The sequence below is a fragment of the Podarcis muralis genome, chromosome 10, assembly GCF_964188315.1.
Source record: "Podarcis muralis chromosome 10, rPodMur119.hap1.1, whole genome shotgun sequence".
In the NCBI taxonomy this organism is placed as follows: domain Eukaryota; kingdom Metazoa; phylum Chordata; class Lepidosauria; order Squamata; family Lacertidae; genus Podarcis; species Podarcis muralis.
In genome coordinates, this window is record NC_135664.1 from 41041353 (window position 1) to 41056736 (window position 15384).

Consider the following 15384-nt stretch of genomic DNA (forward strand, 5'->3'; position numbering starts at 1 on the left):
TCCAGGAAAATATTTCATGCAGCTTAGTTGCTCTTTTATTTTCCGCTAAGTGGAGAATTTTACTCTTCTTGCTGAGTGTGCAGCATTTTGTTCTACTTTGCTGCTTGCTTACAGGAAAGAGAACTACCATGCACCATATTTAAAGCAGCCTAGCAAATATCTCTATTTTAAGTGAGAGGCGATATTTACATTTTTGTTTTGAGGAAGAGGGATGCACGCTACTGTTATTCTGCAGAAAGGTGAGATAAATTGGGGAAATTTCTTTCTCTCTCTGATTATTTACACTCCACTGCTATGCACATTGAAATAATATCTGCTGAATTCAATAGGATTTATTAACAGGAAAGTGCCATATATCCTGGCTTTGCCAATCTGGTGCCGTCCAGATGTTCTGGACTACAACTCCCATCAGCCCCAGCTTGCATTAAAGAAGTTTTATGGGGCTTACTTCAAAGTATACCATAGTTATGGATGGGCAATACTGCTTCCCTCCTATATTTTTTTTATGTACAGTAGAATATAGCAGTGACACTTTTTACTGTACAGAATGCAAACAGTTGGTTTAGGAATTTGATCAATACCTCCCTGTCCACTCACATTCCACATTGATCTCCTTGAAGAAAGGGCAGGGTATGTGATAGCATATTTAAAAAATGAGAATGATGCTAGAGGATATCAGCTATAACCCAATTGTTGTGTGTGTTGCAAATTAACCAGCTGGCAGCATTTAGAAAATAAATACCTTCTGCTCTGACAGGTGATGATCGCACTTCCTTGGATGAAAAGGGTGCCTAGATTAATCCTTGCCCCCGGAGGTATTTGATGCTGTCAAAGCTGACAGTGCTAACCATTTGGGGGCTAGTTCACATTTCAAACAGAGATCTCAGGATTCCCAAGAACCATTTAAAAAACCACAGTCATGCATTTGCGTCAGCAAAATATAGAGTCTTAATAGATTCACCACAAACACTTTGCACTTCAACGAATTTAACAGATGTCACCCAGAAAGGGAGAAGGAATGTAGTAGCTGCAGAGGCCCCCATGTCTGGAGAGAGTCCATTGGCACCCCTGAGAGGTTTACCTTGCCACATGCAGACACCTATCTCCTCTGACCACACACAATGTTAAATGGGCATCATGCAAGTTTTTAAAAAAAACACAAAATGAAAATGGCATCAGGTGGCAGGGAAGCTGGTAATTAAGGAGGCTGGCCTGTTGTCTTCATTGCATATCTTTAGGCATTACGTGAAAACGTTTCTCTTCAACCAGACCTTTGGCTGATTAACATTCTATGTCCTCTTAAATGTGTTTGTGGGAGGGGAGCTATTAATTTGTTTTTGTTTCTAATTATATGTATTTTTTGCTTCTCCTTTTGTCTTTGTATGTTGTGAACCACCCTGTGATCTTTGGTTGAAGGGCAGCATACAAATTTAATAATTAGCAATGATCAGGACCAGAGTTGGCTTGGAAGGGAAATTTAACCTTCTTCCTGCCCCTGCTTTTGGTCCTAAGAAAAACCACTCTTCTGAAACTACAGTTTACTTGAAGGGGAGAAGAATGTCCTCTTGGCATCTTGCTGGCCCAGAGAGAGCTGTCTGTTGCTCAGCTGCAAGAACAAGTGAGTGGTGGTTGCCAGGGACAGTCACCTCTGCTGCCTCAGATTGCTCAAGCCGCCTCCCCCCCCCCCGGAGATGTGCCACCCACAGAGGAAACGCAGGCCAGTGGCAAATAAGAGGAAGTTGCTCTTGCCTGCTTCCCTCCATCTTTGGGTGGTGCAGGGGGGAGGATTGGCCAACAGAGACAGGACATGAGATGCCACCTTCTCATGCTTGCTTTCTCCCTCCGAATGTTGCCACGTGGAAGGGCTGATTCCCACTGCTGTGCCAGCCAGTGTGAGGTCAGAGGGAGCGTCTCCCCTTGCTCACTTGTGCTCTCCCTTGGAGTAGTGCAGCTATTAAGATTGGGCCCACTGTGCTGCTAAGGAGGAGAAGGTAAATAAGTGTGTAGGGCAGGTGTTATGTACTGAGTTGAATAGGATCCAAAATGCAGCAGTCTGATTGGTCCTAGAACAATGCAGCAGTAGGATTGGTCCACAGGAGCCACCCAATCCAGCTCCAGGTGCAAGTGAATCCGCAACCTGATGGCCTACAGGAGAATCCCGGAACTAGCCAATCACGTGTGGCCCATTGTGTAAATAATGTATATAAAGCAGATACTTTCGGGAACTTTCATTCCTTGCCACTATGAGCTGAATAAAGAGCATGAAATCCACACCTGACTCCGAGTATATTTCAGCAGGCAACTCCCCACCCCCCTCTCTCTATATGCTCTTGGTGAACCTTATGGGGGACCACAGTGATAGGTAGAGCCGATGAAGAACAAATATTGTTAACTGCATCTTTACGCAATTCACACACACACACACACACACACACACACGTGCGAAGCATAATCACGGCTCAAGGACTTATTCCAGCCAGGCAAGCGCACTCAACGAAGGCATGAAGCAAGGCTGGAAAGGGGCGTGGTCTAGGGTGCGTGGTCAAAGGAGGCTCTGGGATAGGGTCAGGGGGTGGGGAAGCGAATTCTTTTTTCGCAACTTGGCCCAATCCTCCCCACGACCCCCTTCCCTCTTGTAGCTTGCGCATGCTCTCTGGTTCTCTCCGAACAGAGTCTCGTGATGGGAGGGGCGAGGAGGCTAGGACAACCAGCTGGCGGAGGGCGCAAGGAAGAGGGCGTGGCGCACCAAAGCCAAGCAACCCCTCCCCGCAATAATTTGGAACCGGCCGTGGAGCTAAGCCACCCTCCTGAAGCGCCTTGCTCCCCTATGGACCTCACCAACGTCTAAATAAGGCGGGGGGGAGCGCTTGTGGGGTGGGGAGACTGGGGACTGGCGGGAAGCAGCAGGCCGGCCAGTTTCCAACACGTGCAGCGCCCAAGCTGCACGCGCCTTCAGGGGGCGGGGCGAGACACTGGCGAGGGTGGGCGGCGAGGGGCAGGCGGGAAAGCTCGCACGCGCGAGCCGAGTGGTGCTTCCCAGCGACGTGGAAAAAGGAACTTCTGCGCGCAAGTCTTCTGGGTGGCACCGAGGAAACCACAGAGAGAGCGAGGGTGGGGGTGGGAGGGGAAGGAGAGGGGGAGGTTCCCGCCCTCAGCGCGCAGCCATGGGGCAGCTGTCGGCACGCTGCCTGCAGAGCCGCCTTAGGTAGCTTGAGCGCGGCGTGTGTGGGGGGCCATGGCCGGCTGGTGGCGAAGGCTGAGGGGGCGCCTGGGCGGTGGCCTCGCCTGCTACTGCCTGCTGCTGCTTTCTGCCTCGGCGCTGGCCTGGGCGGCCGAGGAGGCGGCGGCGGCGCGCGCGCAGACCTTCCCTCAGCCGCTCTCCAACCTGGCGGCGAGCGCGCGGCGCTTGCTGGTGGCCAGCGGCAATCGCTGGTACGAAGTGGAGCCCTCGCTGGCCTGGGCGAAGGAGCACCGCAGCAGCCCGGCGTTCGACTCGGGGACGACGGTCAACAAGCTCCTGCTGCCCTTCGGCGACGACCGCCTGCTCACCTGTTGGACGCAGCCGCAGGGCTCCTGCTACGAGGAGCGCCTCGGCGCCGACGCCAACGCCACCGTTTTCGGGCGAGAGGTGGTGACCTGCTTGCGGAATGGCTCCGCCGCCGGGTGGATCTACGCCCGCGGCTCGGAGTGGCGGCTGGTGGTGGCCACGTCTCGCCGACTGCACGATTCCAGAGACTTGGATCCAGAGTGCCTCGCAGAGGGCGACTCCAAAGTGGCCGTCGCTCTCCAAGAGCGCCAGAAGGCGGTCCCGGAGGACCACCGGCTGCTGGTGGACGACGGCTGCTACTTGCACTTCGCGGACGCGTTCCTGTGGAGCGGGCAGTTCTTCTTTCCTTATTATCACTACAGCCTCAGCATGGAGCCCAAGATGCTCGTGGCCAACCAGATGCCGGCAAACCGGTTCTTCGGCCACGGCCAGGCCATCTTGCGCTGCGGCGGCGGCGGCTTCACCCGGAGGATCCTCTCTTCCAACTACGTCCAGGAGCGCGGGCTCTGGGTCGGCGTCTTCGGCTCGGCCGAGGGTCCGGCCACTCCGACCTCCACGGCCCTTTGCATCTTCAACCTCAGCCAGGTGTCGAGCGTTTCGGAGGGATGCGCCCTTGGCGATTCGAACACGATCTGCGCACACGAGCCTGCGGAGACATGTGTGAGTAGTTTTGGTTATAGGTTGAGCGTTGTTGCCCTGCGGGATCGGAGACCAGAGGGCCGGCTCTAACAGCGCACCGTCGTTGTTGCCGGCTGGTCTGATGCTCAAGGTAGACCGTTTTAAAGATGTGAAATAACTTTGCGGTCTCCTTTGCGCTTGCAACAACCCCATAAGGTCGGTCGCGCTTTCTAACCCACTGGGTGAGTTAATAGCAGCTGAGACACAGTGAGTTTTCTAGGTCAATGGTAAAACACATTGGGGGCATTACTCGTCTGGGTTCCTGACTATTCTTTTCTTTTTCGTACGTGGCTTAATGTCACAAAGAGGCAGTCCGCAACAAGATTTCGCTTTCGTTTTTCTTATCAAATTATCTCCCCACCCAAAAGGCAAAACTGCATTAACTAGGGAGGGAAATTACAGGCTGGCATGTACAGCAGTGATGTTGTGTAGATGCTGCAAAAATAGGGTTGCCATATTTCAAAAAGTAAAATCCCTGACACTTGCAAAATTGTTGAGCTATTTTTTAGGACACCACCAAAATTGTTGACCTTTTTTAAGGAAACCACCAAAATGCAAAAATCTGCTGCACTAATCCCACAATAAAATACCCTAAGCATCTTGGAAGTACCACCATATAAACACCTGCATTTTCTGTTCAGTTACTCTCTCTCCCATCCCCTAATCTAGATATGGAAGGAGCAGTAAAGAAAAATCTTGCATGTACCCTGTGACTCTTAAGAATATTCCCGTCTTCACTGTCAATATTTGTAACTTAAGGTACATAGAAAAAATACTAAATAGTACAGGGCAGAACAGGAAAGTGTGTAAGCTTTCTGTGTAGGTTTAACCATAAGTTTGAAGTTGTCCATATTAATGAATGCTGCTGCTGCTGTTCTTATTCCAATTTATTATCTGCCCTTCACCCTAAGGTTCAAGGGCAGGTTGCAACAATTAAAATGCAGCATTAATATTAAAACACAATATAAAACTGTTTTTCAACAACTTAAGATTACTAAAACAAGTTAGGTCCTAAAAATATACATTTCACATGTCAAAAGCCAAGGTGAACAGGTGTATCTTCCACATTTGCCGAAAGTTGTATGATGGTGTGAAATAGCTGTCATCAAGTTTCGCTGAAATAGAAAGACTGGTAGAAAAAGAAAAAGATTATACCAAGCACCCAGAAATTCCAATATTTGGAGAGCTTTTAAAAAGAGTTAGACAAATTAATGAAAGTAAAGGTAAAGTAAAGTAAATTGAGGGCACAGGAGAAGGGGACGACAGAAGATGAGATGGTTGGATAGTGTTCTCAAAGCTACCAGCATGAGTTTGATCAAACTGTGGGAGGCAGTGGAAGACAGGAATGCCTGGCATGCTCTGGTCCATGGGGTCATGAAGAGTCGGACATGACTAAAGGACTAAACAACAACAAAGTAAAAGCTACAGTGGTACCTCAGGTTACATACACTTCAGGTTACATACGCTTCAGGTTACAGACTCCGCTAACCCAGAAATAGTACCTCGGGTTAAGAACTTTGCTTCAGGATGAGAACAGAAATCATGCTCTGGCGGCGCTGCGGCAGCGGGAGGCCCCATTAGCTAAAGTGGTGCTTCAGGTTAAGAACAGTTTCAGGTTAAGAACGGACATCCGGACCAAAATAAGTACTTAACCCAAGGTACCCCTGTACTGGCCATGATTGCTATTCTACACCTCCAAGGTTGAAGGTTGTACAAGGGGAGAGTACTCTTGCACTTAGATCCTACGTGTGGACTTCCCACAGGCAATCTGGTTGGCCATTGTGAGAACAGGACTGTGGACTAGATGGGCCATTGGTGGGACCCAGCAGGCTCTAATTTAGAAGGAACTTTCACAGGGAATACTACACAAAAGTTTACTTATGGGTGGAAGACAGTTTCACAACTGATAATGGGTGGCTAACTTAAGAAAGCAAGGTGAACTTACTGCATGAGGGTTGTGGGGTGAGACCTATGACAGGGGGTGCATTTCTCTGGATATGTTGAACCCAACAACAACAACAATTGCCCTTCACTGCAAGGTCCTAGGGAAGGTTAAAACAACAGCAGCTAACAACAGAGGTAATATTTCTGGGTTAGCAGAGTATGTAACCTGAAGCGTATGTAACCTGAGGTACCCCTGTACAGTTAAAAACAAAGTAATCACCTGCAAGTGCTGAAAGGCTGAGCAGATGTAGCTCTATAGAAGAAGTTCAGCCAACATGAATTACTGTCAAGGCCCCTTTGGTTTCAGACAGATGCTTCACTTTCCCACTTACTGTTGGATGAGTTGGCAAAAAAACGATGTCCTGCTAGCTGAGCATATATGAAAGAAGATCTCATGATGTTGCTCAACATAGGAAGCAGAAAGTTGGGTTTGCAGTGGCAAGAAAGTTACTAAACAGCTTTGCAAAGAAAGGCTTTTCTATTTGAAATGGCAAGTCAGCTCATCACATGCATGTGACCAAATTAAAAAAAAAATGCTTCTTGTACATTAAGTGCATCCTTTATTAAGCATTGACATATAAATCTCTGCAAACACTAATGGGGGGGGGGGACAACAGTTTGCTGTAGTGTTGTCCATTATCTAAACCAGCTTGCAAGGCAGAACAGCGTTTTGTTGGTGCTGGTATCATAAGGAAATAAGAAGAGTCTGCTGGATCAGGCCAGTGGCCCATCTGGTCCAGACCCTGTTCTCACCAGACTCACCAGATGCCTATGGGAAGTCCATAAAGTAGGATCCAAGTGCAAGAACACTGTCCCTTCACATGGCCTCCACCCAGAGCATGGTCATCAAAGCTAGTAGCCTTTGCTTTACCTCCATTCATTTGTCCAACCCTTTTAAAAAGTTGTCCAAGTTGGTTGCCTCCTGTGGGAGTGAATTTCATAGTTTAATGATATGCTCTGTGAAGCAACTTTTTCCCCTATCTCTAATCTTCTAACATTCACTTATCCACAATCTCTAGTTCTTTGAGAGAGGGAGTAAACCTTTTTCTGTATGCACTTGGAAGTCACACAATGGTGAAAATTCATCATTTGGATGAGGGTTTCCCAAACTTGGGTCGCCAGCTGTTTTTGGACTACAACTCCCATCCCTAGCTAGCAGAACTAGTGGTCAGGGATGATGGGAATTGTAGTCCAAAACAAGCTGGAGAACCAAGTTTGAGAAACCCTGATTTAGATTATGGTTGGAGAACCTGTGATGAGCCTAAATGTTGCTGGTTCAGCATTCTGGATACATTAGTATGAAAAACAAGAAGAAAATAGATTGCCAACATAGTAAAAAAATAGAAATACACTGAGTATGCACAGGATCACATTTTAAACCAGAGCTGTGGAACATTTTTGGCTATGTGGACCTTATTTGGCAGGTGGGCAGGACATCACATAGTTAGGACTTGAAAACACCTTGCATAGCCAGCCCAGTAGTCTTGGCTCTACCACTCAGCAACTGATGGGAGTTAGTCAAAGTTTGCTATAGGGTGCATGATGGAGTTCCCTGCAGTGAATCCCCTTCCACACGTGTTCCAGCAGACTTCAAATAACATATATTTAAAGGAAAGATAATAAAATGAACATCTGTAACCCAACCAGCCACCCTGGCTATAAAACTGTTTTAATAAATAGGAAAACAAGTTGTTTTTTTACCGTTGTAACAATTTTATTCTCAAAATGTGTCTTCTGTATCACGAAAAGTAAATAAAATCATCATTATTTTAAAGTGTAAGGAAGAGTCCCTCAAGCCTTTACTAGTCTGGCCACTGTAACCTAGGGATGGGCCCCCCAACATGGTGCCCTACTGAACCCTGCTTGGTTCCAACCAAGGCCCCTTGCACCTCCCAATTTTTATATTAAATTGAGGTGTGGTTTTGTTTTTTGGTTGTGGGCTGGTTGCATATTTTGTAGCGCCCAAGACCATCCCTTACATTGGTACCCTTTGGCCCTAAGAGGTTGGGAACCTGAAAGGAATGGGAACAGTTCTTGCCTCAAATGGAAAATGTTCAGGCTGCATGAGATGTTTGGAAAAGTAAAGCCTTTTCTGCAGAGAGCCCTTCTAAAGATGAGCAACTCTGGTTTGCATGCTTTCACAGAAGTATTTCAATGGGCATCGTTTCAGTAGATGTATTTGGGATTGCTGCCTTGGATGTGTAACATGAGACTGAATGTTGTAGAATGGGAAATCACACTTGGTGGCTATTTTGTGCCTTGTCTAGATATTTTTGTTTTCAGATTACAGTGGTACCTTGGAAGTCGAACGGAATCCGTTACGGAAGTCCGTTCAACCTGAAAAACGTTAGGAAACCAAGGCATGGCTTCCCGTTGGCTGCAGGAAGTTCCTGCAGCCATTTGGAAACTGCGTCGGACGTTTGGGTTCGTTCACAAAGCAGAACACTCACTTCCGGGTTTGCGGCATGCGGGACCCAAAACATTCGACTTGTAAGGCGTTCGAGATCCAACATATGGCTGTACTTCTAACTCCCAGTTAAAGGACCTGTACAACTATTCAGAAACTTAGATTGGCACACTGGTTGTTTAAATACTTTATTTTTATATACCAGACATGTTCAACCAGTCAACCGCAATGTACAGGTAGATCGCCAGGGTGACCCTGGTTGATCACGGAAATGTTTTGGCCCCACGCCCCAGGCACTATGTCCCTCCTCCACCTCCTCCACAGCAAGGAAAGTTGGGGCAGATGGGAAGCTCAAGTATTGTTTCCTGGCAGCGTCAAGTGGCTATCCTCCCCCGCAAAAGCTCAATAACACTTGCCCACCCCAAAACCTCAACTCTTGGCAGTCCTCCCCCCAAAAAGCTTGGCAACTCTGACAATGGGTAGATCACTGCCAGTTTTTTTTAATAGTGGGAGTAGATCGCAGTCTTTAGGGAGCTGGACGTGCCTGTTATATACCGTTAAATCATGAAGAATATATCACAGCAGTTTACAACAATATAAAGACATAAAATGATACAATAAAATAATTAAAAGTTGAAAACAAGCTGAAAGCAAAAGGAAATTAAAAACATGTTTGCTTCTGGTATTTTAGCACTTATTGTTATGGCTGTTCAAATTGCCATGGTGACTATGAGGTAGAGCTCCACAATTGTCGTCCTGTCACACTCTCGCCACTGGTGAGTGTTCCTCATTATGTGGTGAGCATACCTTTCCTGGCTTCTCTGTAAACTGGAAAAAAGGGAAAGGGTTCTGCCAAAAATAGAAGTTCTGCAAGGATGTTCTATCTTCTGCAAAAGTCTACTTAGAAATTAAACAATAACCTTTTGCCCCTAATAGTCCAGTTCACATTTGCATAGGACTAGGGGATGCTGAGGGACCTCTGTTTCACATCCATGAAGGCAAGAAGCAGCATGGTGGAGAAGGAAAACCTAAGAGAGGAACTTGCACCATATCTTGCTTTCTCCTAAACCCCACATGAGGTAAAACAACACCCCCTTCTTCCACAAATCTTCTGTAGGTGCTAGAGGACTGATATGGGAAGAGGTGAGTTTTGTTTCTTTTCTAGCGTGGCATTTGTAGAAATCAGAAATCTCTTGCACTGATTCTGCTTTGGGAAAAACTCCATAAAGTGTATCCCATTGTTCTACACCTTATATGTTACCCGTAAATGTAAAAGGACCCCTGGTTGTTGGGTCCAGTTGCGGACGACTCTGGGGTTGTGGCCCTCATCTCGCTTTATTGGCTGAGAGAGCCTGCGTACAGCTTTCGGGTCATGTGGCCAGCATGACTAAGTCACTTCTGGCGAACCAGAGCAGCGCTTTTGTCTTGTGGACAGCAAACTTAGTTTTCATTGTTGTTGCTGCTGCTGTTGCTGTTGTTTTTGGCCTAGTCAAGAGTTATGTGAAAAGAACAAAACACAGTAATATACCCCTCAAAAATAATTTATTGGACTGCCTTATGCAGACTACATGAATATAAAGGGCATGGCTGTAATCTGACAGGAATGTTAGCTTTTATAGTTAATGAATTTCTTTTTAACATACTGTGTGTTTGATCTAGCTATTTTCAAAATGGGGTGCATTTTAAGCATAGCTTTCTTTTAAATAGGAATTAAGTCACAGAAGTCCTATAAGCCTTCAGATAAATAAGTCTGATGAAAGATTAGCATAGTGAGCCATCTGGCCTGGCCAGGTGTTTTGTGTATACATACATTCAGAGAATGAGAGAGATATTTGGCTACAGAAAGAGAGGCAATACAGTGAATGATGCTGGAAGGAGGGATGATCTCTCTGTCACAATCTGGTCTTATGACAGAGTTGTGTTAAGGTTAACACGTTCCCATCAACACGTTTCTCGTGAATTCTGTGTGGCCCAATTCAGAGTACTATAAAACCTTACATGGCTCTGGACTTCAATACCTTAAGGAACGCCTTTCCTCCATACAAAGCGACCTGAACTCTACACTTGTAATTGGAGGCTCTTTTCTATGTCCCTACTCCCAGAGAGGTTTGGAAGGTAGCAGCAAGAGAACAGGCCTTTTCTGTGGTGGCTCCCTGATTGTAGAATACTCTCCCCAGAGAGGCTAACCTGGCCCTATCATTACATGTCTTTACCCAGGCCTATGGCTATTAAATAATCTATGGCCTGTAAAGGTGTGGGGAACAGGACTGTTATTAGGATGGTTATTTTATTATAAGGCTCTTTGTCAGTATGCTTTTTACTATATTTTTATTATATATTTTTATCATTGATGCTCTGTATTGTGTTTTTAAAGTAGTACACCACCCTGGGATCTTTTGATAAAGGGCGGTTTATCAATTGAATTACAGTGGTACCTCGGGTTACATACGCTTCAGGTTACAGACCCCGCTAACCCAGAAATAGTGCTTCAGGTTAAGAACTTTGCTTCAGGATGAGAACAGAAATCATGCTCTGGCGGCGCGGCAGCAGTGGGAGGCCCCATTAGCTAAAGTGGTGCTTCAGGTTAAGAACAGTTTCAGGTTAAGTACGGACCTCTGGAATGAATTAAGTACTTAACCCGAGGTACCACTGTAATAGTATTAGTAGTAGTATTGCAAGACCAAATCAGATCTGTGCCAAAACTTCAGATGCCTTAATAGTATGCCATAGGCTCGGAGCATCCTGTTGCGTCTTTTTGTGCCATTTAATACTTGCACAACTTGTCTGTTAGCTTCAGTGGAGTAAGTGCTAGCTAAAACAAATACACATTTTATAAAGAAGGATAAAGTTTGCACAGTGTGGGAGGGCTTGGGGGGATGGAAGGACTACAGTATGATTGTGTCTTGCACAGGGGTTACATTCTGGGGATGATGCATATAAGCAAAAACACATATACCGGTACCGGAACCACCCCTTTGGAACCCCCCCCCAACCATCCTTATCTTACAAGAAAGGCAGAGAACTTTTAAGCTCTCAAGACCTGCTTACTAAGGACTGGGATGCTCTTGTGAGATCTCACAGGGCCATCCAAGTTTCCATAAGATATTGTGAGAGCATCCTAGAGCCTGGTACCAGCAAGTCTGAGCACTTAAAAGCTCTTTCCACACTGGGAAAACCCAGTGCAGAAGGAGCTTTTAAGCTCTCCGCCTTGCGTGCAATTGATCTGCAAGATTTCAGACATTCACCTTTCAACTGAGTAAGGTTGAAATTGCTCGGGTTAGTTGTGCATAGGATGCGATTGTCAGTGCCTTCCTGCATAACTTCAATTGGACAACATTAGCAGAGAACAGCTATGGAACTTCCCCAGCCATGTTTTTTCCAGAAGGTAGTGGACTCGTTACCTCCATCCTGCATCCTTGCTTGCATGGCTGATGTTTAGTGATGATGGGAGTCATAGAAGAACAACATTTGGAGAGCATCGTGTTGGTTACTCATTTGGGGTGAAGATCATCCCCACTGAGTGCCTTCTAGCAGCTTCAGCTGGTAGCCCAACGATGACCCTTTGTGGACAGGGATAATTTGGCCACAGTAATCTATGAATGCTCTCACAGCCTCAATACAGTGGTACCTCAGGTTACATACGCTTCAGGTTACATATGCTTCAGGTTACAGAGTCCGCTAACCCAGAAATAGTACCTCGGGTTAAGAACTTTGCTTCAGGATGAGAACAGAAATTGTGCAGCAGCGGTGCAGCGGCAGCAGGAGGCCCCATTAGCTAAAGTTGTACCTCAGGTTAAGAACAGTTTGAGCTTAAGAACAGACCTCCAGAACGAATTAAGTTCTTAATCTGAGGTACCACTGTATTGGATTACTGCAGTGCAATTTATGTGGAGCTTTCTTTTGGAGATGGCTTGCAAACTGCAGCTGGTGCAGAATGCAGCCACTTAACTGTTAAGAGGATCAAGGTGAGCCCATCTTAAAACACTGGTGTTGGCACAGCTTCATTGTCTTCCTATATGTTTCTGGGCCCAATTCAAAGTGCTGGTTTTCATCTATAAATACCTTTGTGGGAGTGCCTCTGGACCATTCAATCTTCATTTGAGGCCCTTCTCCTGTTTTCCCCTCTGAAGAAGGAAGGTTAGGAGGGTGGGTTCTTTTCTGTGGGTGTTTTTTGTATGGGTTATTGAAATGGTTTTATTGAACACATTGTTTTTGTTTTGTGGAATTCTTGGTTCTTAATCTTTGTAAGTTGTCTCTGTAGTAAGTGAGAAATAAGTCAAATAAATTACAATAAGACAAAGCAGTAATTGTATTAAGCTGGCTGTGGGTGGTGAGAATTTTAGTCCAACCACATCTGGGGATTAGGTTGAAGAAAACACTGCTTTAAACCATACCTCTTTTAACTAAGTGTGACATTTGTCATGCAGTTTAGTCCCATTGACACCAGTGGGACTTTTCTTCTTACTGCAACACCCCCCCCCTCCAATTCCAACCTGGGTTGTAGTGAGGACAAGGAATTAAAGTTCTGCCCTGGATTGTTTCTGTATTTAAACTTTAATGTATTAATGATATAAATTGCTTAATGCTTTATATCTCTTGTACACCACCTTGGGATGCCACATTAAAGGTGATCAAAAATGCCTAATTAAAATAAGAACCCCTCTCCATGGCTGTGGTGGCTGGGGCTGATGGGAATCACAGTCCAAAAAAGCATGCAGTTGAGAAGGCTGGATAAATAAAAGACAGCTGTGCAGAGCCAAATTATCTCACCAGTGTCAATGCCCTGCGTCTGCCATCACTATGTGTAGTTTAGGCCATAGATGCTTAGGTTGCTTGGATGTTAATTTCTGTCAACAAGTGTTGCTGATGGTGTACTCCAGGCTTCCTCAACCTCAGCCCTCCAGATGTTTTGAGACTACAGTTCCCATCATCCCTGACCACTAGTCCTGCTAGCTAGGGATCATGGGAGTTGTAGGACAAAAACATTTGAAGGGCCGAGTTTGAGGAAGCCTGGTGTAGTCACACTCTTCCCCCCACCTTTTGTAGATATGCCGTATATAATGGACCACATTGTGTTCTCCTGCTTTATGGAAAAACAAAGGAATATTGAAGCACTTCCTCTTTGGATAAGACGGCAAAACTTTTTCTTTCTTTCTTGGTGTTACAACGTTGTTTTCCTGTCTTGTTTAAAAGTGGTTGTGAAACTTTGTACAGGGGTGAGAGCTGACAAACCACATATGTTGATCGCTCAGCATTCCATGCCCCTAACACTTTAGACCACAAACAGCATTGGCAGATGCTGCAATAGCAGCATATATTTTCTCGAAGTACAGCACAACTTCATGCACACGTGTAATTAATGCCTGGAGCTTCAATAATATGGGAGATTGAGTGGCAAAACATCAAATTATATTTTGTGTTAAATCTACGTATAAGAGTTTTTTCTTCAGCATCCAAAACACAAACATACCCATAAACCTAAATAGAATAGTGTTTTATGTACTCACAAACATGATAATCCATCATACATCTTTTTGTAAATATTGTATAAATGGATCACGATGTTTGTGTGTATAGTATAGCATCATTTGATATATATTAGGGTTTTGTGTTTGTGTTGTTTTGAGTTGAGCCACTTTAAATGAAATTGAGTATATATGACAGAGGGGAAGTCGACTGAATTCAATTTCCTGTACTCCCTCTTTACTGTTAGGTGGAATTTAAAAACATTTCTGTTCACCCAGGCATTTGATTGCTGAAATATATTGTTCCTGACAACCTTGAAAAACCTGTGAGGATATTTGATCGTTTCTGAATGTTTTCCGTTTTGCTGTATGCTGCACTTTGGTTCCTTTGGAAAGAAGGAATGTGATTGAAATTTAATTAATAAATAATTATTAAACAACACTTTTTTCCTAAAGGGTCCCCTTTGAAAAACATGTGGTCCCCTTGATTTGCATAAACTCTCTTGGATTGAAGATTTTACCGTCTTCAGATGGTTAACTCTTGTAGGTTCCTTTGCTCTTCCCGTCACATGAGCAGGCACACAAGCCAGCAAGCCTAGTTAACCACAGCTTCGTGTTACATTCAGTTTGAACCAGGGAACTATGGTTAATGGCTCCCAACATTTGCTTCCAAATCCTGGCTTGTTTGAAAGCTGTTAATGATAGGTATCAGTTTGGACATAAAAGGAAGCTATGATTAACTGTGACTTCCTGGCCTGTTTACCAGCTGGTGCTAAAGGAGGGGTGAAATGGGAGAAAAGGGATGCATGAGAGAGCATTAAGTTCCTGCATATCATAGCTTCTAAAGCAAAGATCATGATGTCTGAATGGGGCCCATCATGCCCAGTTAAATAATTGCTTATTGTTGCAAATTTTTTTATATCCTTTTAAAAATATCGAATTGCAGCACAGTTTTTCATTTCTTTGGTTTTTGGCCTTTACATTTTCCTGATTTTATAGTTCAGGTCCCCACCTAATTGTTTATTTGTGTTTGCAATGATTAACTGATTTAATTAAACTGGTCTCCACCCCCATCGCTCAGCGATGAGGTCCAGCACTGAGGGCCTTCTGGTGGTTCACTCACTGCGAGAAGCCAAGTTACAGGGAACCAGGCAGAGGGCCTTCTCGGTATTGGCACCCGCCCTGTGGAACACCCTCCCATCAGATGTCAAGGAAATAAACAACTGCCTGACTTTCAGAATACATCTGAAGGCAGCCCTGTTCAGGGAAGTTGTTAATGGCTGATGTTTTAATGTATTTTTAATATTTTGTTGGAAGCCACCCTGAGTAGCTAGGGAAACCCA

General features: G+C 45.2%; 1 protein-coding gene across 1 annotated transcript in view; it reads left to right on the plus strand.

The window, feature by feature from the left end:
• Positions 1–211: 211 nt before the first annotated feature.
• The window catches only part of PLXNC1 (plexin C1), a 60274-nt gene continuing 45101 nt past the window's right edge, over positions 212–15384 (plus strand). The window contains exons 1-2 of the mRNA XM_028747163.2: positions 212–239; positions 3216–4207. Of these exons, the coding sequence (XP_028602996.2) occupies positions 212–239; positions 3216–4207 (1020 nt within the window). The remainder of the gene's footprint in view (positions 240–3215; positions 4208–15384) is intronic.